This window comes from Leptosomus discolor, chromosome 9, assembly GCF_034619465.1.
Source record: "Leptosomus discolor isolate bLepDis1 chromosome 9, bLepDis1.hap2, whole genome shotgun sequence".
In the NCBI taxonomy this organism is placed as follows: domain Eukaryota; kingdom Metazoa; phylum Chordata; class Aves; order Leptosomiformes; family Leptosomidae; genus Leptosomus; species Leptosomus discolor.
In genome coordinates this window covers 27,042,004-27,068,383 of record NC_141399.1, presented here as the reverse complement: position 1 = coordinate 27,068,383, position 26,380 = coordinate 27,042,004, and the positions used below count along the sequence as shown (strand labels likewise).

Below are 26,380 nucleotides of genomic sequence, written 5' to 3'. Positions count from 1 at the left end.
GATCTCAGGAGCTGGACATCTGTTTAATTATCGGTTACATCCAGCTTTGTTAGTTATATCGCTGGATGAGATCCATCTTAAGCATTTTCATGTGGTTTTTTTTTTGTTTGTCATCCATTTTAACCCTAAGCTATTGTCTTACCCTTTGGTTTAATTCTGATGCTCCGTATTGCATCAGTTTCTCCTTCATAGAGGTTGTTCTCTGCACTTGTATTCACAGAATTGTATTTTGATGCTTTCAGATAATTTCTGCAACTTGCTGTGGATCTCTCTTCAGAGTATTTCTGGTGCTTATTCACACCAAGCTTGGTGTCCACTGGAAGTTTTATGAGTAAGCTCCTTACTTTGTCATCTAAATCATGGGGAAAATATTTAATAGAACTAGCCTAAGCAAAATGCCTTGTACAGCCCCTTTGAGATGCACTCCCTGGATTACAGAGAACTACTCTTTAAGAGCAATCTTTGAAGAAGTTAAGATTTAAAAGTACTTCATAGTGACTAAGTCCTATTTCCTCAGGTGGTTTAGTAGAATGGAGAGATCTTGGCAACAGTTTAAAATATGAAGATACTTGGTCAGGATTGTTTCCCTGAGCTTTGTATGTGCTCCTGTAGGATGATTTGGGACACCAGAGGTGGTGAAAAACCAGTCGCTTGAAATGCCAGTGCATGTGGCACTTTCTGCTCAGGACCCCGCTTCCCTAAGATGACGGTTACACAGCGTATAGGATTATTTCTGATGCCATGGCAGTCGCTGTGAACCTGTTCACCTCTTCTCCTACCATGTGAAAGCTTACTGAATCAGCAGTATTTTCTCAACACTATGGAACAAAGCATTTGGAAGAGAACTACAGACACACAAAAAGGTTAATCAAACTGTTACGAGAGAAGCGCTTTTGGTATTGGGGACTGATTAGCAAGGCGTAGTCTCCATCTACCTTGTGCATTGATTTCGTTATGGGAGTGATTTCCTTCTTGGATATTTGAATAATGATCCCAATAGGACTTCTGCCTGATTTCTTCGTACCCTCTCAAAATGACCAGCACCTTCAGACCATGTGGTCATATTCTACTTCTGTTTCATTACCTTTGTTTTTCTTTGCTCCCAAATAGGTGTAACCTCCAAAAGCACTGACACTTCAGGCTATGATGGGATTGGTTTGGTTGCTGCTGCTTTACATCCACATGCTATCACCCGTGTTTGCTGGAGGTGCCACCCGAGTGTATTACCTGGGGATCCGCGAGGTGGACTGGAACTATGCTCCGACAGGAAGGAATGTACTTGCTAACCAGAGCATTGCACATAACCCGTACGTTTAGTTCAGTAAGAATTTAGTCTGATGCTGGCTTAAAATAGTGATTTTTACGTATGATTTCATGCAAGCATTCTGGGGCATCTAAGCAAGCAAGAGACACGATCTGATAGATGTCTGATCTTTATGAGCTTAATGCTTAACTTGTTTTATCCCAGGAACATAGAAACTGTATCAGTGGGAAAATGAATGGTCAGTTTAATGGAGCGGCCGATGCCCGTACTCTAGAGGGAAGTTTAAACTGATTGTGCAATACTCTGCCCCAGGGTTTCATTTTTCTTAGTTCCAGCTGGTGATCAGCTTATGTATCTTGAGGCATGATGACTTTTCACCTTGATATAAATGACTTCACAGAGCCAGCTTGTTTTTCTTTGAATGAAATTTCAAGCTGTAGACTTAATGGAACTTCCTGCACGAAGTTTTAGGTGTTGTTTTGAAAAATGTTTTTGTTGCAAAAGTAAATCTTGAAACTGCAATAATTACTTTGAGTTGCTACAGAACCAGGTTTTGGTTTTAGTTTTCAAAACACCAAACCTTTTTCTTTGGTTGTTTTTTTTTGTTTGTTTGCTTGGGTTTGGTTGGGGTTTTTTATAGCTTTTTAAAGGCGTTTGTGCTTCCTCCCCACCACCCTTTTCTGTGGCAAATAACCTGTGTTTCTTGACCTGCTGTCGGTCATTTGCTCCTCCGTAGTAAATAACACTCATTGTATACATATCTTTCAGAAACAGCAGAGCAGGAATAGGAAGGGTTCACAGAAAAACATCAAGGTCTGTCAATTTAGTGTGGGCAACTCTCTGTTCTATGGAGATGTTGAATAGACTTAAATTAGTTCACAGAAAAAGAAACTCCCCTAAAATTCAGCATTGATAAAGATGTTATCACTGTCTCCTGCGGTGATAATGAATACAGTGGATTTTGTTTGCTTTCTCTCATCCTATATGAAGAGAAGGAAATTAAATTCAAGGCCATTAAACTTAAAAGCAATTTAAAAACTGTTCTGTCACTGCAAACAATTAGGTAATGGGACTTACTTGTACAAGGATTGCAGAAACCTAATTGGTAGCAATAAGAAAAGGGTGTGACAGTGATATGGATGACAGAGGTAGTAAAATGTTTGAAGAACTTTTTTTTGTTGGGAAGAAATGGACTGCAGGGGGAAGAGAGGCAGATCTGTAAAATGAAGTACGAATTATCTGTAAACTCTTTGCTAATAGTGGCTGCAGGGATGACAGTAAAAGGATGAGCTGTAGATTGTAGAGCTGGAGTCCAGCTCTTCACAACTTTGAATGACAAGGGCAATGCTTGATAGTTTGGTCTCAACTGTTCATCTTCTGGAGATTAGCACTTGCCTCTATTTCAGGGCCACTTCTGTTACTACAGGGTGAGTGACACGAAGGGAGAAGTGGGGGGAGTAACCTCAGCTCTCATTTAGGCTGGTCCCACTAATACCTGGACCGTGATTCATCTCTTATCTACTAAGAATTAACCATAAAGAGCATATATACTCATGAGTTGAACTTTAGTACCTGTATGAGGTTTTAACTCTAGAAGCTGGTTACGTGCTGGGTATGTACCTGCCTGACTTGTCTGCCTTTCTACAAGTAATTCAGAATCTGTTAAGTAGAAAATCATCCTTTAGCCTGTGAATTTTGGCCAGAGAGCTCAGGAAATTCCCCTGCCGCCTCCCTTTGTGATTTAGCTGCAAATACCACAAAGGCATTGAGGTGAGTTTCTAAAAGCCCAATGAAGGTTGAGGCAGGCATGAGAAGGGCTTTGGTCTTCCCCCTGTCACCCACATGTGATTGTCAGAGAAGCACTGTCCTTCCTGTTCCTTGTTTGCACTGCACGGGTCAGGGGTGCACTTTGTGTCCGTTTGTGAAGAACTTGGGACAAGGCTGTGGCCACGCATGGCGGCAGGCATCTGTCTGTGCTTGTGGCTGAGGTCCCAGGCTCACCGAGCTGTTAATGTGCTCATGTCCGCTGCTGTGTTTCAAAGGCTCAGAAAGCAGACAAGGTTATCGGCCAGTGCTGCCCGTTTCTCAAGCAGGCTGTTGCTACCCATGTCACAGCAGGCAGAGGCGTGGGAGGAGGAAGTTCGTGGGTGGCTGAGGGCATGCTAGGGTAGAGAGAGCACAGGCGGTCCTCTGTAATGGCAAAGCTTTCGGGCTTGCCTGGGAAAGCTGCGTGTTGTTGTCCCTCTACTGTTATCGACCAGCTGTTTTACATAATGCATGACTCATGGTGCCTTTCCCTTTTCTGAATTTAACAGCAAGGCCTCAACATTCCTCCATCCTGGCAAAAACAGGGTGGGAAGCACATACAAGAAATCCATCTATAAGCAATACACAGACTCCACGTACGCCACTGAGATTCCCAAACCTGGCTGGCTGGGGTTCCTTGGGCCTGTCATCCGAGCAGAAGTGGGGGATACCATTAAAGTACACCTAAAAAATTTTGCTAGTCGACCGTACACAATCCATCCTCATGGTGTTTTCTACAAAAAGGACTCTGAAGGTAAATGAGCCACTGCCATAAAGGAGACAGATTTTTCTCACTGGGAACTGAGGAGAGATGTCTGTGGAGCCACAGACTTGGTTAGCCCAGAGCTATATTGCTGGAAAGCAGCTGCGCTTAGGTGTTTAGTGAAGTCACCTGATGTTGGGTTAGCAGGTTCATGGGTCTGGGCGTAGTTTGCTGACCTGGGCGTTACAGTACACAGCCTGGATTTCTTGATTCTAGAAGAACCTGCAAAGGTTACTAGTGGGAGAGTGGTGCAGAAGAAGAGCTATATTCATTATTTGAAGTGCTGCAGTCATGAGTCCGATGAGCTTTAGGCAGTTCACAAGAATGGTGAAGTATGAGACCAAAGAACTGCTATTTGAAGCAACCCTAGAGACTGTAGAGAGGCTGACAGTGGCACATTGCAGAGTTGAAGGCAATGTAGCAACAGGCAGAATGGGAATCGTCTTTCTGACTCTGTGCTGACCTATTTACGGGACAAATTGCCTTACAATGGCTTTGTGCCTCAGTTTCTTTTTGAGAGAATTATAATTAAACACTATTTCAGCCTTGGGGTGGTGAGTCTCGCTTTGAAATCTGCTACCCAAGTATATACATGCAGCTCTCTCCTGAGTGAGAGTGGCTCAGTATAAGGTTACATGTGTGGATATCTCTGCTTTTGTTGAATGGATGTTGTAATTGCTCAATTGTTCTAGGATCCCTGTATCCCGATATGTCCCCCCAGGATCAGAAGAAGGATGATGCTGTTTTCCCAGGAGGGAATTACACCTATACTTGGACTGTCCCTGAAGATCACAGCCCAACTGCTGATGACCCAAACTGCTTGACCTGGATCTACCACTCTCATATCGATGCACCAAAGGACATTACATCTGGATTAATTGGGCCATTACTTACATGCAAAAAAGGTAAAAACTCCAAGAGAAAGCAGCTGAGCGTGGCAGTTTCATACTGTGAAGATTTTGTGGTGACCTGAACAAGGATAGGATGAGAAGGTACTCCAGTGGACAGCTCCCAGCTTCAGGGGAAAATACAACGTGACTGGAGAAGACAGTACCTGTGTTCTAGCTGGGTTCAGGTCATTACATTGTCTTTATTCCTTAGTGGCTGGGCAGGTGAGCTTCTAGGCCTCTTGATCCAAGAGAGCTATTTGAGTCCATGTTAAAAGCAGGAATCTTGTCCAAGACCTAGTTTGTGTATTAAAAAAAAAAAATGGGGACTGTTTGATTTCAGCTGGTGCGAGAACACTGAAGGTGTTGTGGTTCAGCAATGCAGTGGCAGAGCTGCTTGGGAGTGAGAAACATATTAACAGGCATATATTAGAAAAGAGTGAAATTGCTAGAACTTTGCAATGAGCTGTGCTAGGATGGTGGGACAAGCATCTGTCTCTAATTTGTGTGATAAGAGTTACTCTTCTATTGATGTTTTAATCCCTTAACTGATGTCTGCTTCTCTGCATGGGTGGGTATTCATGCATTTTTCTTTCACCCTAGGAGTACTGACTGGCAGTTCTCTAAGGCGCCAGGATGTGGACATTGATTTCTTTCTGATGTTCAGTGTGGTGGATGAGAACCTAAGCTGGTACCTAGATGAGAACATAGCATCGTTCTGCACAGATCCAGGCTCTGTAGACAAAGAAGATGAGGAATTCCAAGAGAGCAACAAAATGCACGGTCAGTGTCATCTTTGTGAAGCCTCTGACTCTACCCAGATGCTCCAGGGGTGTCAGTGCTCTGTTGTCTTGAAATGCACTTTCTGCTGTTGTTTGCCTGGATGTGGGTAGAGGGGAGAAGGGAGAGAGCAAGCTCTGAGATCATGTGCTAAGCAAACTGTCACAGGGACAGTGCAACAGCTCCAGAAAGAGTAAATTTTATTTTGATTTAATCTTTGTCTTGAGAGAGCCTTTGTTAGTTGTTTGGAGATTTTGAATACACTTCATTTTAGGAATGAGTTGTGGAGCTGGCCTCTCCAGAACAAGAAAAGGAGGATGAGTTCTGGTTAGGTCCATCCTCCAAACATGTCTGTGCTGTGACCTGGTGGCAGAAGCTCTGAAGGCCCCTTTTCTAGTCTCTGATTTTCACTTGCTTGGTTTTGCAGCTATTAATGGTTATGTGTTTGGGAACCTTCCTGAGCTGACGATGTGTGCTGGGGATTATGTTTCATGGCACCTCTTCGGGATGGGCAATGAAATTGATGTTCATACAGCCTACTTCCATGGAGAAATGCTCAGTATTCGAGGCCATAGGACAGATGTGGCCAGCCTCTTCCCAGCCACTTTTGTTACAGGAGACATGATCCCCAGTAACCCTGGGAGATGGCTACTGAGCTGTCAGATCAATGATCACATACAAGGTAAGGCAGAGGTTGGAATATGTCCTGTAGTCTGCAGCCTCCCTTTTTTTCCTCCCAGTGTGGTCCTGTGATGTACAGTGGGGTAGGGCACAGTGCCTTGGGCAGCATTCCCACTAAAAACGTCCCTAGATGAACAGGGTCGTTCCTTGTCTTGTATAAACTGTGGTGGGTTGGTTATTAATATGCAGGACAGGCTTACTGGGGATGACTTGTACCACTGTGTGATGTTCCACATTGATCAGTGGTCAATACAGTAAGTTTGGTACAGCTGAAAGCTAAGATGAGGCAGTGTCTTAAGAGTTCTAGTCCCTTTAAGGGGCACTTGCATGATGCATCAGAGGATGGCAGAAGGCTCTATTTGCTCTCTGACCATGTTTCCCTAGTATCCAATATCTAAGGTAAGAAGCTCTGCACACTGACAAAAAACTCCTTGCTGTGGGAACCACCTAATCACCTTCTCCCAGCCATGTGCCTTTTTGGGACAACAGGAGGAATAACCAGTTCGTGGTAGGAACATGGGACCGCGTTCATTGCCTGGTCAAACTGGCTGAGAGGAGTTAAGTGTGTGTGTCTTCCACCATGTCTTGGACAGCTGGGATGGGGGCACTCTATGAAGTCCGGCCCTGCTCTCAGCAAGCTCTGGCATCCACCCTGGAAGGGAGAGTTCGGAAATACTACATAGCTGCAAAGGAAGTGCAGTGGGACTATGGACCTTCAGGGCTTGACCAAAGCAGTGGGAAACAGCTGAGTGAGGCAGGCAGGTAAGCAAGAGGCTGATGGGCTAGGGCAGTGTTTGGGGGTCTCTGGTCTGTGTCGGGGAGGCTGCTAAGGAAAATGTGGAATTTCTTTCTTACCAAAACACATGCCTGCCGTTCACATGGAGTACATTTCCTGGGAAGGCAGATCACCCCATCTGGAAATGTAGGCTGCTGTACTGAGAGCAGTGCTAGGTACCTTGGGGACTTCACATGGAAGTCTGTTGTGTTTCATAGCTTTACTCACAGACGCCAGGAGTCCCAGCTTATGTAGAACATGAGCTGTCACACTTGTCCCTGGGCTTCATTTCTGCTTGCTGTGCCTGACCTAGGAACGGATCCATTTATTTGATGGACTGTTAAGAAAGCACATCTTGCAGCAGACACAGGGTGGCAGAGCCAGCCTGCAGATACGCTTCAGTGTAGACTTGCTGCAGCGAGCAATTTCTAGGCAATCAAACTCAGTGACCTTGATGACAGCCTTCCATCCCACATGTCACATGGCTGTGATAGCAGTTGCTGAGTGGTTTCCCATTCAGACTTGGGCTAACTGAAACAAAGAATCATCCTCCCCCTCCATTCCCTTCCCTGGGCAGCTGTTGGAGAGGATACACCTCTTCCAGATGGAGAAGTAGAAATGAGGAGTGGTTAATGATTTACCCAAAGCCACACAGAAACTCTCTTGCAGACCATAGAACTGAAAGCTCCTTAGACCTGTGAGCTGACCTTGTAATTAAGCTGCCTCTCCTGCAAGGCATGTTACGTCCGTGTGTTTGGAGAGGGTGATGGCAGAGGAAATAAATCTCCCTTTACAGCTGTTGTGTGGGGTGTTTTTTTCAGTTATGATTGCAGTTGTCCCCTGGGCTGTCCCCTGGCCTCTGAAGAACTTGGAGTTTTAATATTGCTGTTCTGTTTACTGCATTGAAGTTTTGTTCTCTGCCCTCTTTTGCACATCTTGTATGGAGATGCTGGTCAGACCTCTGTCATCTAACCTGGCTGTTTCAGCTGGGAGAGGGCTGTGTGCCAGAGGTGCTCCCTGAACACAGCGAGTAGATGAGTCTGTAGGATGACAAAGCTTCAGAGACAAGCTGTGCTTGTTCCAAACCAGAGGTGATGTCCTTGTCTGGAAAGATGCTCCATTTGGAGATGCTGCTGGCATTGCCAGAGGGGTGTGGGGAGGGAGCAGGAGAACAGGACTGACTCTTATAGAAATGACCTGACACTTGCTTTTTGCGTTTAGCCCTGCCGAGCAGTTTTTCAAGCGTAGCCCCTACCGAATTGGGGGAGTCTATTGGAAGGCAAAGTACGTGGAATACACTGATGAGAGCTTCCGTGAGGAAAAGCAGCGATCAGAAGAAGAGAAACACCTTGGGATACTCGGTAGGAATCATCCAGCAACACAAATCCTGTTTCAGCTTCAGTGAGATCGATGATGATGTTGGGAGTACCAGTTGGCTGTGACTGTCCTCTTGTTCCATGGTGCAGAGAGTGGCACAGAGGAGAAGTTTCATGGCAGTTACATCTGAGAATGAGGGGGACAGACCAAGGATGGGGAATGGTAGAATACATAGAATCACTTTTCTGCTGGGGCAGTCTTCAGAGCTTAGTAGTGAGGGCTGAGGGACACAGTATAGTATTTGTAACTAGAGCTAAACAGGTCACAGTAATAGTCCCCAGTAACATGTTTTTTGAGCATCTTCAAGGCATGCTACGAGCCCCATTTTCTCATGGAAAGCTTCCTCTCTCAAGTGGGCACTTGGTCTGTTATAGCCAGGTGACAGGGACGGTGGTGAAGAAAGATGATAGAAGAAAATAAGGAGAGGCAAATTAATTGTGCATGAAGGCTGTGGTGTACATGGTAGAAGTGTATAGGTGTGGTCCAATTTCCTGCATCAGCAGTGACTAATAATCTAGTGACACCAGAAATTAGCAACAGCAATCCCAGCAGAGGCCACAGAAGGAGAGAGCACCTGGAGTAAAATACAGACTGGGAGCGGGGAGGGAATAGCAACAGCCACGTCCTATAGAAGGACAAGTGACTGAGGGGAAACTCAGATCTGACTTTGTAGAAAGAAATTGCACTTATTTTCTACTAGTAAACTAAAAACACCAAAGGATTAATTGATGAAAATCCCTGGTCAGATAAACAAGTGACATCTGTGGAGGGAGTTACATAAGCTCATTTGAACTGCTGACTAAAGCAGACTTGATAAAATGGTTGGGATGTCTAGAAGAGATATGGGGCCATGAGAGACTGCGCTCTGTAACAGGGAGCTGCTAGATGGGATGTGGTGCAGTGTGGACAGCCCTTGGTGCACAGGCATGCACCGGTGGCTTATGCTGCCTGATCTTGCCCTACAATACAAGCAGCTGTGCTGTGGGGAAGGCTGGGAGGTTGGTTGTTAGTGCTGTCATTTTTATTCGTGGGGCTGTTGGGCACATCAACTGTGGGCACCTGGCAGCTCACCATCCTGCAGCTCGCTCTTGCTGTCCTTCATGTGCTTTCCCTTGCAGCGGCTGGCTTTGGTGCTGCCCAAAGTCCCCTGTGCTTACCAGACACTGCAGGCAGCCTGTCCAGGTCACTAACCATGCAACAGGTTGCTTGCTTTTTGTTGAGTCTGTCTCTTGATTTTATGGCCTACATCAATTGCCTGAGATGTTTAATGACCAGTGGGGATGGGTCTGGGGCATCCAGGAGGGGGAGAGATGGGGAAGAGGAAGAGCAAGCCTCATCGGTGGAGGAGTTGCAGTGTAACTGCCCTGTGGTAGATCAGCATGCTGATGTGATTCCTCTGAACTGCAAGGAGCAGTCCAACCCTAAGTCTTAATTGATGGAGGGGAGGGGGACACAGCTCCAAGCCAGAGAGGTGAGCCTTCTCGCACATCAGGAAAGCGAGTGGTGCGTTAACAGACGGCTCAGCTTGGGGTTCCTCTGAGGAACTGGGGTGCCACCCAAAGCAGATGTTGAGCCTCAAGGCAGCAGAGCTGGGGCGCAGAGCAGGGCTGGGGGGAGACCATGGTGACCCATGGCTTTCAGATGTTCTCTGCTGGGGGACCTGAGTACATGGAGGCACATTGAGATGTGCACATTGAGGCAAGGCGCTCTGCTGGTTTTGCTAGGCAGCAGCCTGGCTTTTCTCATCCCCTCCCATGGGTGTTGGGAGCAGTCTATGGACCCAGGGCTCTGCAGGCTGGTGGGAACCGACAGGCATATTGAAGGCTCGTGATTCCTTTCTAGCTGGCTGAGCATTGGCTCACAGAGACAGTGGTGGGCTTAGAGCATCTTGCACCCCTCTTTACCCACCTGCCTGAGGAACAATTCTTAGAAGGCTGAGGGGGCCTTATGTAGGTGGGCGAGAGACAGTCCTTTTCCGAGGGCATTTTGGCACATCTGGCCATTTCATTATTCCTTCTGTGAAGGCCTGAGGCCTCTCTGAGTTCTGCCGACCCAAAACTCTTTCAGATAATTCTGGGGGGGGCTGAGTGGCCTTAGATGGTGCCAATGCGCAGGGGTGTCCATGTTTCTTCTGCGTCGTCTTCTCCCCTCAACCTCGGTGAGAGATGGCCCTGGCTTCTTCAGTTTGTCTAGTCATTCTGGGAGTTGCTCCATTGCTGACATGCTCTCTCTGCTATTTGTGTAGGTCCAGTGATCAAAGCTGAAGTTGGAGACACCATCTTGGTGACATTTGTTAACAAAGCCTCCTGGCCTTTCAGCATCCAACCTCACGGAGTGTCCTATGGGAAGGCATGGGAAGGGATGCGGTACCATGATGGTTTGTGGCTCCTTTTCCTCCAGTAATACAATGCTAATGCTAGTGGTGGAGCTCCGCAGCCTGTACCTCCTCTGTGCTGGGGTGTTTCTGCAGCCAGGAAGGACTGGATGTGCGCAGTAACCAAGGGGAAGCCAGCCTGGTCCTCTGAGCCTGCCTGAGAGCTTGCTGAAGGAGACTTTCCCTGAACTACCCAGGGAAGCTGCCAGAGGGAGTATGGTTCCAGAGGTGCAATTTTTCAGATGAAAATTGTAAACCAAAGCTCTAGTGGTTTGAGACCCCATGAGCAGAGCAACGTCCCCAGTGCGCTCCAGTTCAGATAACCACATGCTTCCAACGCTTACCTCCTTACATGCAGCTGGATCTGCTTTGTTATGTCCTATCACCATGCCCATCTCTGCCATGACACTGGGGGAATTTACATGGTACTGAAAGCAGCTCCCCATGTGCCTTATAAACACACCCACATCACAGCTCAGAGATGCTGGGTGTTTGTGACATGAGTGAAGTAAAGTCCAGTATGAATGTAGCTGGGGGGAAGATGTAACCAAGTTTGTACAGGGACCTTGGGAAATAACCATGCCAATCTCTGTTCTAAAGGTCTGTCCCAGAATGGGGTTTCTGTTGCACCACTACACAACTTCACGTACCGCTGGACTGTGCCAAAGCACGTTGGGCCCACGCCCAGTGACCCTCCTTGCCTGACCTGGATGTACAGCTCAGCTGCAAATCCTATCAAAGACCCCAGCTCGGGCTTAGTAGGGCCTCTGGTCATCTGCAAGCCAGGCACTTTGGATGACGACAACAAACAGGTAAAAGGGGATTTCCTGCCATGCTCTCACTAGGTTCTTTGCTTTCTTGTAGAGAAAGGAAGCATCAGCAAAAACATTAGGGAACATAATAAAAACAAACGTATGATAGTGTAAGTCCAGGAGAGTTGGATCAAAGCCATGAGGCAGGTTAACATCAGGACAGCTGGTGCCCAGGTCTCACACGGGGAAGGCTAGTGTTCTGGGCTCCCCAGGGCTTCCCTTGAGATGGTTTCTGGGCTCTGCTTTAAACCTCATAGACAAACTTGACTGAACAACTGTACCTTGCACGTGACTTTATAGGTAACACTTGTCCTGACACTTGCATAGCAGGCTGCTTTCAGAGGCATGTGGAATATTCATTGCAGTCTCAGAAACATTGAAAAGACATTGAGTGATACAATGCTTTGAGGTTTGGGTGAGCCTCATTTCTTCTGAAAGATCAGTTCATTTTCAAGCAGAGCTGACTACAAAAAAAGCATGTGAAAATCCATGTCAGTCTTCATGCTTTTGATGAAAGAGGGTTGAAATCTGAAGGGCGACTGGAACTTCCTTGTGGAATTTCACTCAGGGGTAGCCTGCTCCTGGCTGTAAGTCCAGGGAAGACAGTAAATTAATATACTGGGGAAGTGCAAGACAGATAGCAGAGCCTTACTGTGAAAAACGGCAGGTGGCAGAAAAACAAGCTGGTGCCATCCTGCCTGCCTTACAGCGTAGATCAGGGAGTGGCTGGCGCGTCTGGAAACAGCCGTCATGAGAGCCTCCCCAGGGGAGTGTGCTTTCAGCGGTGACATGATGTGGCTAAATTAGGAGCATGGAAGAGATCAGCGTGTTACTCAGGTGGAATGTGAATCTTCTGAGCAGAGAGGATCACGAATATATACAGCGCACTATGTGAAGGAACTGTGATAATGATAAAACGTTTGCAGGTTTTGAAAGGGTGTAGACAAAATGGAAACAGACTTGTGTGTAAAGGTAGGACAGGGAAAAATCACCTGGGGCAGCAATTCTGTTTCCACAATCTTAGACAACCCTTTGATGAATGGTTAATTGGGAAAGGTGCATGGTGTGCCACAGACTGGGACTCACTTTGCCCTCTCTGCAGGGTGTCTTCCTGGGTACAACTGAGGAAACTGGTATCAGTGAGAATCTGCGCAATAATGGAGATGTTCTTTTAGCGGGGAAACACACCAAGCTTTGGAATGCATTTCTGGGGACAATTAACATTTTCAACGATTTAGGGTAATTTAAAAAAAAATCCCCAATGCAGGCCTGTGGTAGAAGAAAGGAGGGGTGGAACATAGTCATCAGCCTGCCTTGTGGGCTGGGCTCTGATCTCAGGTCTGATTTGGAGAGACGTGAAACCTACACCTAAGCGTAGGGGTGGTGGGGGAAGGAGGCAATGACTTTGTATCTTTGGCTGAATTTTGATCTCTTTACTCACGTAAAGTATCATGGAAAAATGCACAAGTGGTGCCTCTTGTGGAACAAAACGTGAGTAAAGGGACAGCGTGAGCCAAGTTTTGAGATAAAGGGGAACATAAAAGCCAGGCAAAACAGCTTTAACTATAAGGATAGTTAATTGGTGTGTTTTAAAAATTAGCAAATTAACAGCCATCATTATTATTATGTCTTAGAAAGGGATCGACAAAGAATTTTACCTTCTCTTCAGCGTGTTTGACGAGAATCTCAGCTGGTATTTAAATGCAAACATAAAGTACTATTTGAGGATGGAAGAGTCTTCTGTGAAAAAGGATGATGGCTTCGAGGAATCAAACAGGATGCATGGTATGGCCTGATGCTGTTCTGCGTGCAGCGGGAATGAACCCGCAAAACATGGCGCGGTGTTCACCTAAACACCGAGCTGGGAAGCTAGAGTGGCTGTGTATTGTATTGGCCCAAAATCAAGTGAGGCTGGAGGCAGCCAGTGGGACATGGGACAAGAAGCACAGCTGTCGAAGTGTGTCCTGAGCGTATTCAGGGGTGATCTACAAGCAAGCTACACTTCCACTGTCATGCCTGCTCTGTCAGTGTATGCGCAAAATGAATCTTTTGGTTGATACCTACCTGCAGAGAGTTAATTGTTTTCTCCTTTGCAGCCATCAATGGACTTATGTTTGGTAACTTGCCTGGGCTGACTGTGTGTGAAGGAGACAATGTGTCCTGGCACCTTCTGGGCTTGGGCAGTGAAGCAGATGTACATGGAGCTGTGTTTCAGGGCAACACTCTACAGATGAATGGGATGCGCAGAGATTCAACCAATCTGTTCCCCCACACATTTGCTACTGCCTTCATGCAACCTGATAACAAGGGTAAGTGCCTGCACAGCTAACTTAGGAGCAGGAAGTGTGTCCTGTTGTAGTATTTGCTCCTGTGGCCAATTCTTTAGTGTGAACTCTTACAGGGTGAGCTGTGCTTTAGATCCTGTTTGGTCCCATTTATGAGGCCACAGCTCCTGTCTTTGCGTCTGATTCTGGAGAAGAACAGGAGAAATATTTGCAGTAACAGCCCCGATGGACATTGCTGCCTGTGACCTGTAGAAACAAGCAAACGTGTCTTTTAGACTAAAGTAGCAGACAGTTGCCAGAGCTTAACTCCCCTGTCTGTGGCTTGTGGAGATTCATGATTATGACAGACCCTAGTCTGCCCAGTTTGCAGGATGGGTATACAATACTGTTTCTCATTCACACAATGTAATGGCCTCAGCTGCCAGTTGTCTCTTCCCCTTTGGCATTCACAGGCTAGATCTTTTGCCTAACTAGCGTCTCAGCAGTGGTAGCACACTTATGTCGCTTCATTTGTTTCTTCACATCTAATAAGCTGCTAATTGTGTAAGAAAGCCTCACAAGATGATTTTTGCGTACGACTTTGTTGTGCCATTCCTGCTTGGTTTCTCTAACAATGCCTTTTAATCTCAGCCTGTGGCAACCTTAAACAAGCACCCAGATACACATAACACGCATACTGATGTCAGCCACAAACAAGCTCTGCATGGGAAGCAGCTGTTTCCTGGGATCTGTAAAAGTAGCTGATTTCCTTGTTCATGCTGCCTCCCTCAGGGACTTTTGAGATCTACTGCCAGACAAGCAATCACTACCAGGCTGGGATGAGGGAACGCTACTCCGTTTCCAAGTGTGGGAAAAGGGATCCTGCTCCTGCCCTTCAGTACAAGGGGGTGCGGACATATTACGTCATGGCAGAGGAGGTGGTGTGGGACTACATGCCTGACCGAAGCTGGGAGAGGGAACGGCACAACCATTCTGCGGAGAGGTAGAGTCCTTCTTCTAGGGAAGCCTTTGGCAAAGCTTCTCAGTAGACCTTGATGAAGCCTGTTGGGTGTCTTGGCCATCTTGTGGCCTGGTGCATATGCCACTGGTGGCGCCGCCGATGGGAGCTGCAGTCCCTGCGTCACTGCGCCCACCTTTAGGTCTCTGGGAAACCCATTCAATTAGTGAACCCCCTGCTGCAAGTTAGCCATTTATTCCCTGTGAGCTTTTGGGGATCTCAGCACTCATTCTGCATTTCTCAGCTACGCCGATGTATTTTTGAGCAACGAGAATGGACTGCTTGGCTCCAGGTACAAGAAAGCAGTTTACAGGGAGTATACCGATGGGACTTTCCAGACACCCAAGACCAGGATAAATGGTGACGAACATCTAGGGATACTAGGTGAGGACATGTGTAGAGGATACATCTTCCACTCACACTGCAATGAGACTTGAACTCTAAAGCTTCACTAGCTAAGGGCTGTAATGTGAAGCCCTCCTAGATATTTAGGCATCTGCTGTGTATGTAACTGAGGAGAAATTAGGACTGTCTCCTATCCACATCTGCTAGCTTTGGAGAAAGAGGGTCCTGAACACAGCTTGTAGTAGAGAAGACTGGGTTCTCATGCCTGCTTTGCGCCAATTTTCTTTCATGTCTCGGGCAAAGCATTTTTTGCACTGCATTTCTCTGACTGTAGAACAAAATAGCTGCTGACTTCTAGAGAGCAGTCAGAGGGATGTAGGTGAAAAATCTGAGCTGTGAGAGAAATGCTTTTGGGGGCAAAAGCAGACAGGCCTTGGGAGGTGGGAGGGTACATGACAAAACACAGCTCTGTTACAAACCAGGGCTATAAGTGGTGCCAGAGCAGCAAGGCTGAGGCAGTATATGCCATTCAAAATAGGCTGCAGCTCTGATTTGGGACACTGTCAGGCCAAATTGAATATTTTTGGAAACCAGCAGCAAGATATGATAAACATGCTGTGAAATTTAGCATAGCAGTATTTGTAAATCAAGCCTTAGTTGTACTGGGTACAATTAAAATGCATAACAGCCTTCATTTCCCTCATTGTGAAACTCACGGTCTGGTTTTCTAAGACTTACTTGAATTGGGCCTGACCTCCAGTTTATTTGTGGGAGGCAGAGATATGGTAGAGAAGAGGGAGAGGGCCATCATAAATATTATAAGGGAATATGTCTGTGAAGATGATGACAGAGAGGTGGGAATATCCTCAGGAGACATGTTGACAGTTTTTGCTAGTCTCAGAGTACATTCTGCCTTTCTCAAGGTCCTTTTCTGTGGGCGGAAGTGGGAGATATTCTCAACATTGTATTTAAGAACAATGCCACGCGACCCTACTCCATTCATGCACATGGGGTGCTGGAAAGGGATACAGGACATCCGCAAGTAGCAAACCCTGGTAAGTCACTGTGGTGTCCAGATGTATTCCTCTGTGGGCTTACAAAGCTACTCTTAGCTTATAGCTAGACTGGTTTCCTTAGCCCCATCCCTGGAAACATTCAAGGTCAGGTTGGCCGGGTCTCCGAGCAACCTGATCCAGCTAAAGATGTCCCTGCTCATTGCAGGAGGGTTGGGCTGAATGACCTTTAAAGATCCCTTCCAACCCAAACTATTCTATGATTCTATGATGTAGGCTTAGACGTACTTGTTTTCTTATGGCAGAGAGCTGGAACTGAGCAATAACTGTTGTTTCAGGTTCACCATGGTTTTAGTGATACCACTTGTGTGGGAGTGGCAGCCCTGGGAGTTCATGTTCTGCTCTGACTTCTAGGATAAGTGTAGCACAAACTTCCCTGTGTGCAGCCTTATCCCCCCCCGAGTGTGGTCTGTCTGTAGGAAGGAGAAAGGTAATGTCAGTTTGTGGCTCAGTCAGTACTTGGTAGCCCTGGAGCCCTGGGCTGACCACCCATGATGGGGGAAGCCTGCCTCTCGTCTTGGGACCTATACTTTTTGTGATGTGCACAATAAGTACAAAAATAGGAGAAATGCACAATTGCTTGCCAGGACAGTGACTGAAATCACCAATTTGTTTCATGATCCAGAGGCCAATTTATATAATTTTTGGTCCCCTTCAAATTGCGCAGGCTGTCTACACAACAAACAGCTTTTCAGTCAGGCCCTGTCTTTCTGAAATGTATTGCTGATACACTAAATAGTAATTTTAAAACCAAATTTGAATAAGTATTGTAAATATGAAAGATCATTTCAAATTCTATCTGCACTGAAGAGAGGTGGCATTTCCTTGGCCAGGTCCAGTCTCAAAGGTGACAGATAAAACAGAGTTGTGCTGGTACCAGATAGTGTGGGCATCCTGTGCCCCCTCTGCTTTGTTTGTGAGAGGGGAGCTTCCATCCTGCTTGTCAGTGTTGGGGGAAGGAAGATACAAGTCCAACAAAATCAGAACAGAATTTGCACTTTGGAGACAGGATCTTCTTTTTTTTTTTTTTTGTTTTGCTTTGCTTTGCATGCTGCTCAGCAAACTGGTGAGGGTATGTATCACACTGGTGTTAAATGGTGCTTCTCTGTCACTCAGGCGACATTGTGGCATATCGATGGGAAGTTCCTGAGAGATCTGGTCCAGGGCCAAATGATTCAGCCTGTGTTCCTTGGATCTACTACTCCATGGTGGACCCAGTAAAGGTAAAATAGAAGTCAGAACCAGAAAAGCCCAGTTAGACCAATTTTTGACCCTCTAGAAAACAAAATGTGAGCTGGATACAGTTTAGAGATTGGCCCAGCTGAGAGGCAGAAGAAAACCTGGTGACATGTCCAGTGTTCTCCTGAGAGAAGAAGTCCTCCAAAGTTGTCCTGATGCTTGTCCATATTTTTTCCTAATGCAAACCTTCATAAAACAATTCCACTGTCTCCTTGACACTAACCTTTCTTCAGTTATTTGCTGGATATGAGAACATCTCCCAGTAAGTCATGGTTTCTATTAGTGAGAGCCATAGGGCTAATCAAGAAAGACAGAAATTGTCCGAAATTAGGCTTCATGGATAAAGTAGGAAGACTTGAGCATTGCTAGTATCAATTGTTATAGCCCTGATTTCACAGGGAAATAACCTGGATGATCCTGCAATAAACCATCCTACTCAACCCAGAAATCATTGCCTTTTTATCTCAAGTTGCAGATGTTTTTGCAGCCACAAAGTGGAGAATATTTTGATACCATTCATATTTATGACTTTTGGATTTGCATTCCAAGAGCATGTGTAGTCTCTGTTCTTGTGCTTTGGTAGCTGATTTTCACCCGTGAGAGTACTTACACAGTAGCACTGTTTCTTTTAAGTGGGAATGTTGCAGGGAACAGAAAATATGGTTGCTGAAAGGCAAAGAACTGCATACAAAGGAGGGTGAGAAGATCCTTGTCTCAGAGGTTGTTCTCCTTCATTCTGATTAGGATATGTACAGCGGTCTGATTGGACCCCTGAAGATCTGCCGGAGAGGGGCACTGCAGCCTGATGGGATCAGGAGGGATGTAAAGAGGGAATTTGCTCTACTGTTCCTGGTTTTTGATGAAAATCAGTCCTGGTACTTGGAGGAGAATGTGGAACATTACAGTAAGGGAAATCACAAGGAGATCAACCTGCTGGATGATAAATTTGTGGAAAGCAACAAAATGCATGGTAATACCTGTTAGGCACCTGAGCACCCATTACTATCTAAGCAAAGCTGATGCTGACTCTGCAACCTCTAGAAGCAGTCAGCCACCCAAAAACCAAGAGTCTGACTCCTAGCAAATGCCCTCATCCTTTTCCGTTGTCAGTGGCACGAACAGAATTAAGCTGTCTGTTCTCAATATTGCAGCACATATACAACACAAATCTTTGATCTACAATGAAGGTTAATTGTTCTGGCTGTCCCTGTCAGGAGGAATAGCAAGATATGGGCCAGAGAGGTTAATACCGATGTGTCTGAGTGACTCAGAACAGGAAATAAAATCAAATGTGAAATTAATATGTCAGACTAATTTTATTCTGTTTGCTCAGGACCAGAATATGTTAGGTTTCAAACTAATTGACCGAGCTATGTGGCTTCAATACAGGGCTCAGGTGTTTAGCTGATGACCAAGAAGCTATTTCTACCATAGTAGGATGAACACATTTTTCTAAATTAACATGTTATTTATGATAGTTTTTCTCCATATCTGGATCTAGCTAAAGTATTCTCAGCAAAACAAGTCCCTTGGCAGTTGTGGAGTTAAGAATAGTGAAGAGTTGCATTATGGTGCTATCATTACTACTGATTTTGTACAGGTGACCTAAAGAATCTCCAAATGTGCATGTCCATTGTTATAATTGTTAACCCAATATTCTAGCTAGTAAAACCAACCCACTGAAGTTGGATGCTTGTTTTGGGCTACAGAAAGTGCCTATGGCAGATCTAGGAGTAAAACACTAGTGTTCTTGCCCTCAGGTCATGTCTCTTTCTATCTTATTTGCTGTGTTGTCATCTGAGCATGAAAGTTTCCATGCGTGTGCCATTGCATTCAGCTCACTTGCTGTTTCGATCCCTTTCCTGCATTTGCAGTCAAAGCAGTATTCCTTCTTGCTATGCTAATTATGAAATAGTCCTGCCATGTAGCAATTTTACAAGGAATCAGCATGTGATGTGTACAGCCAGCATGAGACTCTTAGAATGAGAGGGTTGCCTGTTGGTAGGATTTACTTGCTTTCATTGTTCAGCAAGTAAATTGTTCAGTAATTTATGTGTATATAGATATATATGTATTTCCCTATCATTGGGCTAAGAAGGCCATTTTTACACATCCTGGTTTCTAGAAACAACCATCTGCTGGCCAACTGCAGGTTTTCAGCAAGAGATAGTTTTTTGAGATTTATTTGAGCTGAGATACAGCATGGCCTGGGATGTATGCTACTTTTCTTATCTATTGGCAGAATGGCTAAGTAGTTGAGCTGGGGAGAGACTGCCAAGCTTTTGGGGGACAGCCATATGGAAGACACTAACTGCTGATGCACTGATTGATCTTTGTAGCCTCTAACTTGCCCTGCATGTTCTTCCTCTGAGATGGTTCAGCATCTTTACCATTTCAATAACAGGCTCTTCTACTCTCTGTATGTTATTTACTGCACAGCAATCAATGGGAGGCTCTACGCGAACTTGCCTGGGCTGACCATGTTCCAGGGAGAGTGGGTGAACTGGTACCTGCTGGGAATGGGTCAGGAGATTGATATCCACACAGTCCATTTTCATGCTGAGACCTTCATATACAAGGTAAGAATATCCTGCTGATTACAAAGCAGCGACTGAGCACCAGTATCGTCACTTTTGCTTGACTCTAATGGACTTGAACTTCTTGAATGACTTAACAGTAACTTCACTCAACTAGGAAAGGGGTGTGATTTTTACACATCCAAATCTGTCTCACTGAGCCTTTGTGTTGTGCTGATATGTCTAGTTTAACCCTTCTTAGGACTAGGTATTATCAGACTGGGTTTGCTTTCCCAGTTGCAGCCCTGGAGCTGCTTTTCAAAAGCTTGTTTTGAGCTTTTAAAAACTGTAGTAGCTGAAGTGGTCTTCACGGACACTGACAGAATTTTCTTTCAGAAAAGATGCACAGAGCGCTGCATGCTAACAGCCTCCCTTCCCTTTGGCAGAATGGCAAAAGCTACAGAGCAGATGTTGTGGATCTGTTCCCTGGGACCTTTGAAATGGTGGAGATGTTGGTTGGGAGCCCTGGGACATGGCTGCTTCACTGTCATGTGTCTGATCATATTCATGCTGGTATGGAGATAGTCTTCACAGTCTTGCCGAGACCAGGTATGGAGCTATCACTGATTGTTACTGTATAACATCTAACAGCACTTTCTACCACTGCTGCTAAATTCTGAGTGTTTGCATCACACTTGGAACTCTTTTACATACCATGAACAGTGTCACGGTTTGAGGCTGGGCCAGCCACTAACAAATGACAGATGCTCTCTGTCAACCCCTCTCCCCTCCCAAAAGGAAAAGGAGAGAGAACAAGGGAGAGAGACTTTACCGTTTGGAAAAGAAAACTAAAACAGCTTTAATGAAATAATAACAATAAAAGAAAAGATAATAATAAGAATAAGAAAACAATGAAATATATACAATATGTACAAATATATACAAAACCAATACCGAACCCAACTCCCCCCACCCTGATGACAATACGTCACCACCACACTGCAGGGCTGGCACTGGGGCAGTCCCAGGCTGGACTTGGCAGCAGACAGGGACGGGATGCAGGAGGTGGACTCAGGCACTGGATTCAGGGATGCACGGATCGGGATTGACAACAGAAGAACAGACAGAGTCCTCCTCAGATGTCGGCCATTGAAGAAGAGAGATTGACCCTCGTGATCTCTCAGCTTTATACTGAATATGACGTATATGGGATGGAATACTCTGTTGGTCAGGTTTGGGTCACCCGTCCAGTTCGCTTCTCCCTGCAGGTGCGACCCTTTTCACTCCTGGCACCCCAACATGGAGCACAAGATTTAGCGGTGACCTTGGTCGCCATAAGAACAAGTATAAGCAAGGGCCTCTCTGCATACCATTCCTTGGTACGAACTATAAACATCAGGCCTTATCACTGCTAGGAGCAGTCACTGTCTGGAAAAACAGGCTGCTGTTTCAGAAAGTGCCATTAGTTAGAGGGGAATTAACTGAAAAGTTAAAGCACTAAAACAATTAGTTCTGGTTTAGCCCAAACCAGGACAAACAGCCAGTTAATTGAGCAGATAATTACTTAAGTACTATTAATTTAAGATATTCCCTTTGAATATGGTAATACCTGCAGCTGGAATTAATAACAAATTGGTTTCTGGGGTTTACATTGCGTATGTTATTACGAGTTTTATTTTAGCTTGTGTCTGAAAAGCAATGTTCATCCATCAGCTAGTAATTGTTCTTACTAAGAATATTACCTGTAACCTAAATGAGTATACCAAGGGTTCTCATTTCACCAGGAAACACTGGAAGGTGCTCAAAGTTGAGTGACACTCTGTACTGGGCTTGGCTGCAATGGAGTTAATTTTCTTCATAGCAGCCCATGTGATGCTGTGTGTTAGATTTGTTATCAAAACAAGAGTTGGTAGCACACTGATGTTTTAGCTGCTGGTGAACAGTGCTTGCACAGTGTCAAGGTCTGCTCTGTTTCTCACTCAGTAGGTTGGGGTGGGCGAGAGGCAGGGAAGGGACACAGCCAGGACAGCTGACCCAGATTGAGCAAGGGATGTTCCATGCCATATAACATCATGCTCAGCCAGAAAAATCGGGGGGAATTTTTCCAAAGTAGCTGTTGCTCAGGGACTGGCTGGGCATTGTTCTGCTGGTGGAGAGTGATTGCTCTTGCACCACTTGAACTTTTTTGGTTTCTCTCTGCACACGCCCCCCCCCCCCCCCCCCCCCCTTCACTTAGTAGATTGTCTTTATCTTGACCCACAAGTTGGTTTTTTCCTCACTTTTGCCCTTGCGATTCAGTCCCCCATCCTGCTGCAGGGTGAGTGAGCAGCTCTGCCAGCTGGGCAGCCCAGCACATGCTCAGAGACTGTGACTGTGCTTTTCTTTCAAAGGCTGTAAAGGGTTGTGTGGCAGGAGTGGGTCTGCTTTTGAGGCAGGTAATACAAAAACACTCTTGGTGTGATGCGGAGGGGGAAAACATTGACAGGAGAAAAGAAAACCTGCAAGCCCTGGAAAACCATACTGCCTCTGGATCTGATCCTTGCCAAACATACTGTGTTCAGCCCAACGCTTTCTCATCCTCTTTTTGTTTCCTTTCAGAGCCAGTGCTTGCAGTCGTAAACTACAGTGCAGGTATGGTGTACGTTGCACTGCTAAATGCTGTCTGTGTGTGTGAGGCGAGGAGGGAGGGAGGTCTTGGACCAGTGCAGAGATTTAGATCTGTGTGAGAAGAGAGGAGCACGAACACCACTTACAGCCTCTACTCCATCAGCCTGGCCAGCATGTTAGTCTGAGGCCTGGCTGCCGATGGATAACAGGGAGGGTTCTGGGCTGGTTTGTTTATCTGTCCTCCAAACATCTGTGCTCTGATGATAAAAATAAGACATGGGTTTGATAGGCTGCTTTGACCATGTCAGGTGAAAAAGTTTAGTGGCCTCGCATCCTGTTGTACTTGCTATGTGTGGATTCATCTTCAGAGGAGAGTGCAAGCTTAGAAAGTGGCAGAGGAGGGTGTTGCACGTGAGATGACTTTTCTTATCCCTTTCAATCAAAACCCAAGGGTCACCTTAGATTAGTTGTCCTCCCTTCTCAGACTGTCAATGACTATGTGATTTAGGGAATTTTCACATTCAGTGTATTAGCTGAAGGGACTGAGTCAGCATGCAGACAAGCACATCTGCCTTCTGATCTGTTCTTCCCCCAAGAAAAGAGCATGAGCATGTGCTCTGAGTCTTTCAGGTATTTTAAAGAACACATGTGAGAACATTTGATTGAGCAGCACCAGGGAGAAGGGGAGTAGTAGATAAGACCCCTTTAAAATTTTCTGGGGTAAAAGTCTGAATAGTTTATGGTGTTAATTTATTTCCCTGATTTTTCGTCTTTCTTCACAACTTATTTTCAGCTCCTGTGATTAAATCCAGCTGAGCTGACTTCAGAGCCAGCTCAGACCAGCTGAAAATACAGCCATCTACCTGTAACTCTTCAGTCTTTACTGTTATTTCAGGCATTTCCTTCCCAGCAACGTTTTCCTCACTCAAAATGAGTGTAAAGAAGAGGAGTAGGAAATATGTCAGAGCAGTAGTGATAATATTAAATAATTCTGTTTTATACCATATGCAGGGATATGTGTATGCGCACCAGGCAAAACTCTTGATCAATAGTTGTTGCCTGTGCAAATAGCCACTGTTCTCAAAAGGTTGCTGCTGCCTCTGCATGGAAGGCTAAGAGAGCTCAGGATCTTAAGTGACTCACCACCAGCGTGACTGAGCAAGTGCGCTGTGAAAAGTGGGGGTTAAGACAACAACCATGTGCATGGGGAGCAGGGTGGGGAACTCGCAAGAGCCCCGGTCTGGACACACATTCTTATCTCCATTCTTCTGTTCCTAGCCCAGCCACTGACTTCCCCACACAACCTTAGATCCCCTCCTTTGAGTGGGGGCAGCAATGGTTAGCTGATTGGGCTGAATAGCTGTGAGACCCAGTGAGATCCTGGGATGGAGTGGATTAGGGAAAGACCTGTTCATTGTCCAATTTCTGTGTGACCTCAGGGATGAGGGTCTGTTAGGTGGATGGTGACTGGGTCTCCTTTGACTTGCTTTGATGGTGCTGGGTCTTTCTTTTGCTCTTTTTTTTGTATTTCTTGAAACCTTTCAGTTGTGGTATTTCTAGCTCTCGTTGGAACTATCTTTTTGTTTATCTCTCAGAGTTGCCACCTGAGGATAAGGATGGGTCCCAGAAGATCATGCTTTTTGGAGCTAAGCTGGCTCAAGGGCAGATAGAGGCCACAGTCATCGCTCTAGCCGTTGCAGGAATTATGTTCTTCGTCATTGCCTGCTTCCTTCTGGGAGTGATTATCTATCTTGAGAGACAAAAGAGGTTAAGACGCAATCGGAGGTCCATCCTGGATGACGGATTCAAACTAATGTCTAAAAAGAATGTGGGGCTATAAAAGCCATGTACAAACTTCAGACTGTGTGCTTGGAGCAGAGGCTGGATCATTGTCCACAGCAAAGATTTTGGGGCATCATTACAATCTCATACACTGTACTTCTAGAAGCTAAGGAGGGAAAGCTGGAGCCCTGACCTCTTCATATGTCCTCCTCAGCACTCTGTAAAGATAAAGTCCATCCAGGAGAGATCCAAGGACCCTTTGAACTGACTGAAGACGAGTGACAAGAGTAAAAAGGTCCTTCTAAAATACTTCTCTACCCCAAGAAAGAGAGGAGACATTTGCCCTATTTTCTTCTCTCCAGAACAACTCCACTTGGTCTTTCTCAGCAGACTAGCTTAGGCCAGACTCCAGTCTGGCCCCATTGCCAGAGCTGAGAATTGTCTCCTAAGAAACTGTGAGCTTTTAAAGTAATTAATCTGAAGGGGGAAGATAATCTTTTCAATTTTTTGAATCAATTAAGAATACAGAAGAGAAAATGTTAATCTAGATTTGGGTTGCTGTTTTTTGATAAGTAATTGCACAGATGCTAATTCAGGACAGTACATGTCACAGCATGAGTGCTCCATCAAGGACCATGACAACAGCTGTGCCTCACCATCAGCCTTCCTGTGACACGTCCTTCTGCTCTTGGCACCCCAGGCCATGTGTCTTGATATCGGGCATCCTGTGTCTTGTCTGAGAGAAGAAGCTTTTCTAAGTACTGCACAGCATCCTACTGACTTCCCTGTGTCAAAGCTGCAAACCCTGATGTGGTTTGCTCTCTTTCTTTCAAATACATTTTACTGAAGTTATCTCCAGAGTTGAGCTGTTGCTGCATTACTGCTGTGAGCCAAGCCAAAGACTCAGTCTTGTGTGAGCTGGAGTTGATGCTTGGGACAGAAAAAGTCTGGGAGTGTTTCCCCCATCGTGGTGCAATGGCAGTTTTGTCCAGGCAAATGTGGCAACAGTGAGGAAGGAGAAAGCTCATGTGCCAGTGAAATTCGGCAGTGTGGAGCAAACAAGCTGCAGTCTGTGGAGTGTGAGGTGGTGTGGCCCGAGATATGGGAATGCTTGCTGTAATGAGGGGCTGTACTAAGGGCACCCTTGCCTTTTAGAGAGCACAGAATCACAGGTGTGGGAGATGGAGAGGCATGTCCCAATAAATATATGCACATGGAGCATTGCTGTCTACTGAACCCTCTGTGGTGAATGACAGTCCCTAGAGGAGAGAGAACTGGGGGGAGCCTACTTAGAACCAGGAGAGGATGAGGACATGGTGCCTCCCCTCCGGCTCTGAGGGTACCTTTGGGTTGGGGTCAGGCACCTCCTGGTGCCTGCTCTCTGCTACAGCTGCCCACCAGGAGCCAAACGGGGATGGGGTGGGGGTGGGGGTGGCAGGGGGTGGTCCATGACTAACCCCAGAGCTCTGCAGCCCACCCTGCAGGCTGTGGTAGCCATCTGCTAGTGGCAGCCAACGCATCAGTCTCGTCACCCTGCAGGTCAAGTACCAACCAGTTCCCTACAAAACCTCTTGTCTTCCTGGCTCACCCACTGAATCCCCATTATCTAAATGGATGCAGGTTAGTGCTTACATGTTTCTGTCCCTGGTTTTAAATTGGTGAGGGCATAAAAGAAGTCCTTTCTGGGTGGCTTTCGGAGGCAATTAAAATAGAGCCAGCTAAATGGCTGTAATGATACGGGACTGCTGTAGGCTATTTAGGTATAACAGCACCGTTTTATTCAGAACAATAGTTATAACTTAATACTTAATCATGCTCAATTTATATTGGGTTCCTGCATATTTCCAGCTGCCCTTTCCTTTGGCAATAGGGACAAAGCTTATTAATTTCCTCTCATTACACTTCATTAAGCCTGGTGAGGAGCTGCAGGGCTGTTGAATGCTGTGAACATGGGTACTCTTTGCTCACTGTCAACCCTGGTTCAGCTGCTGCTGCAAAGCAGAGGTTTACAAGCCCA

At 45.9% G+C, this 26,380-nt stretch overlaps 1 protein-coding gene across 2 annotated transcripts; it reads left to right on the top strand.

Annotated features, from left to right (window-relative positions):
- Positions 1-255: 255 nt before the first annotated feature.
- Positions 256-25,581, top strand: HEPH (hephaestin). 2 transcript variants are annotated; one of them, XM_086470403.1, is made up of 21 exons: positions 256-331; positions 1,111-1,307; positions 3,580-3,824; positions 4,526-4,738; positions 5,324-5,503; positions 5,928-6,182; positions 6,775-6,943; positions 8,178-8,317; positions 10,579-10,710; positions 11,308-11,519; positions 13,154-13,304; positions 13,616-13,828; positions 14,576-14,786; positions 15,046-15,185; positions 16,070-16,201; positions 17,336-17,442; positions 18,203-18,428; positions 19,898-20,037; positions 20,421-20,583; positions 22,573-22,605; positions 24,177-25,581. In XM_086470403.1, the coding sequence occupies exons 2-21, from the start codon at positions 1,144-1,146 to the stop codon at positions 24,419-24,421; spliced, it is 3,471 nt and encodes a 1,156-aa protein (XP_086326529.1). In that variant the 5' UTR covers positions 256-331; positions 1,111-1,143; the 3' UTR covers positions 24,422-25,581. The 2 variants fall into 2 exon arrangements, with proteins under 2 accessions (XP_086326529.1, XP_086326530.1); XM_086470404.1 differs by lacking the exon at positions 256-331 and adding an exon at positions 845-863.
- The last annotated feature ends 799 nt before the right edge of the window (positions 25,582-26,380 follow it).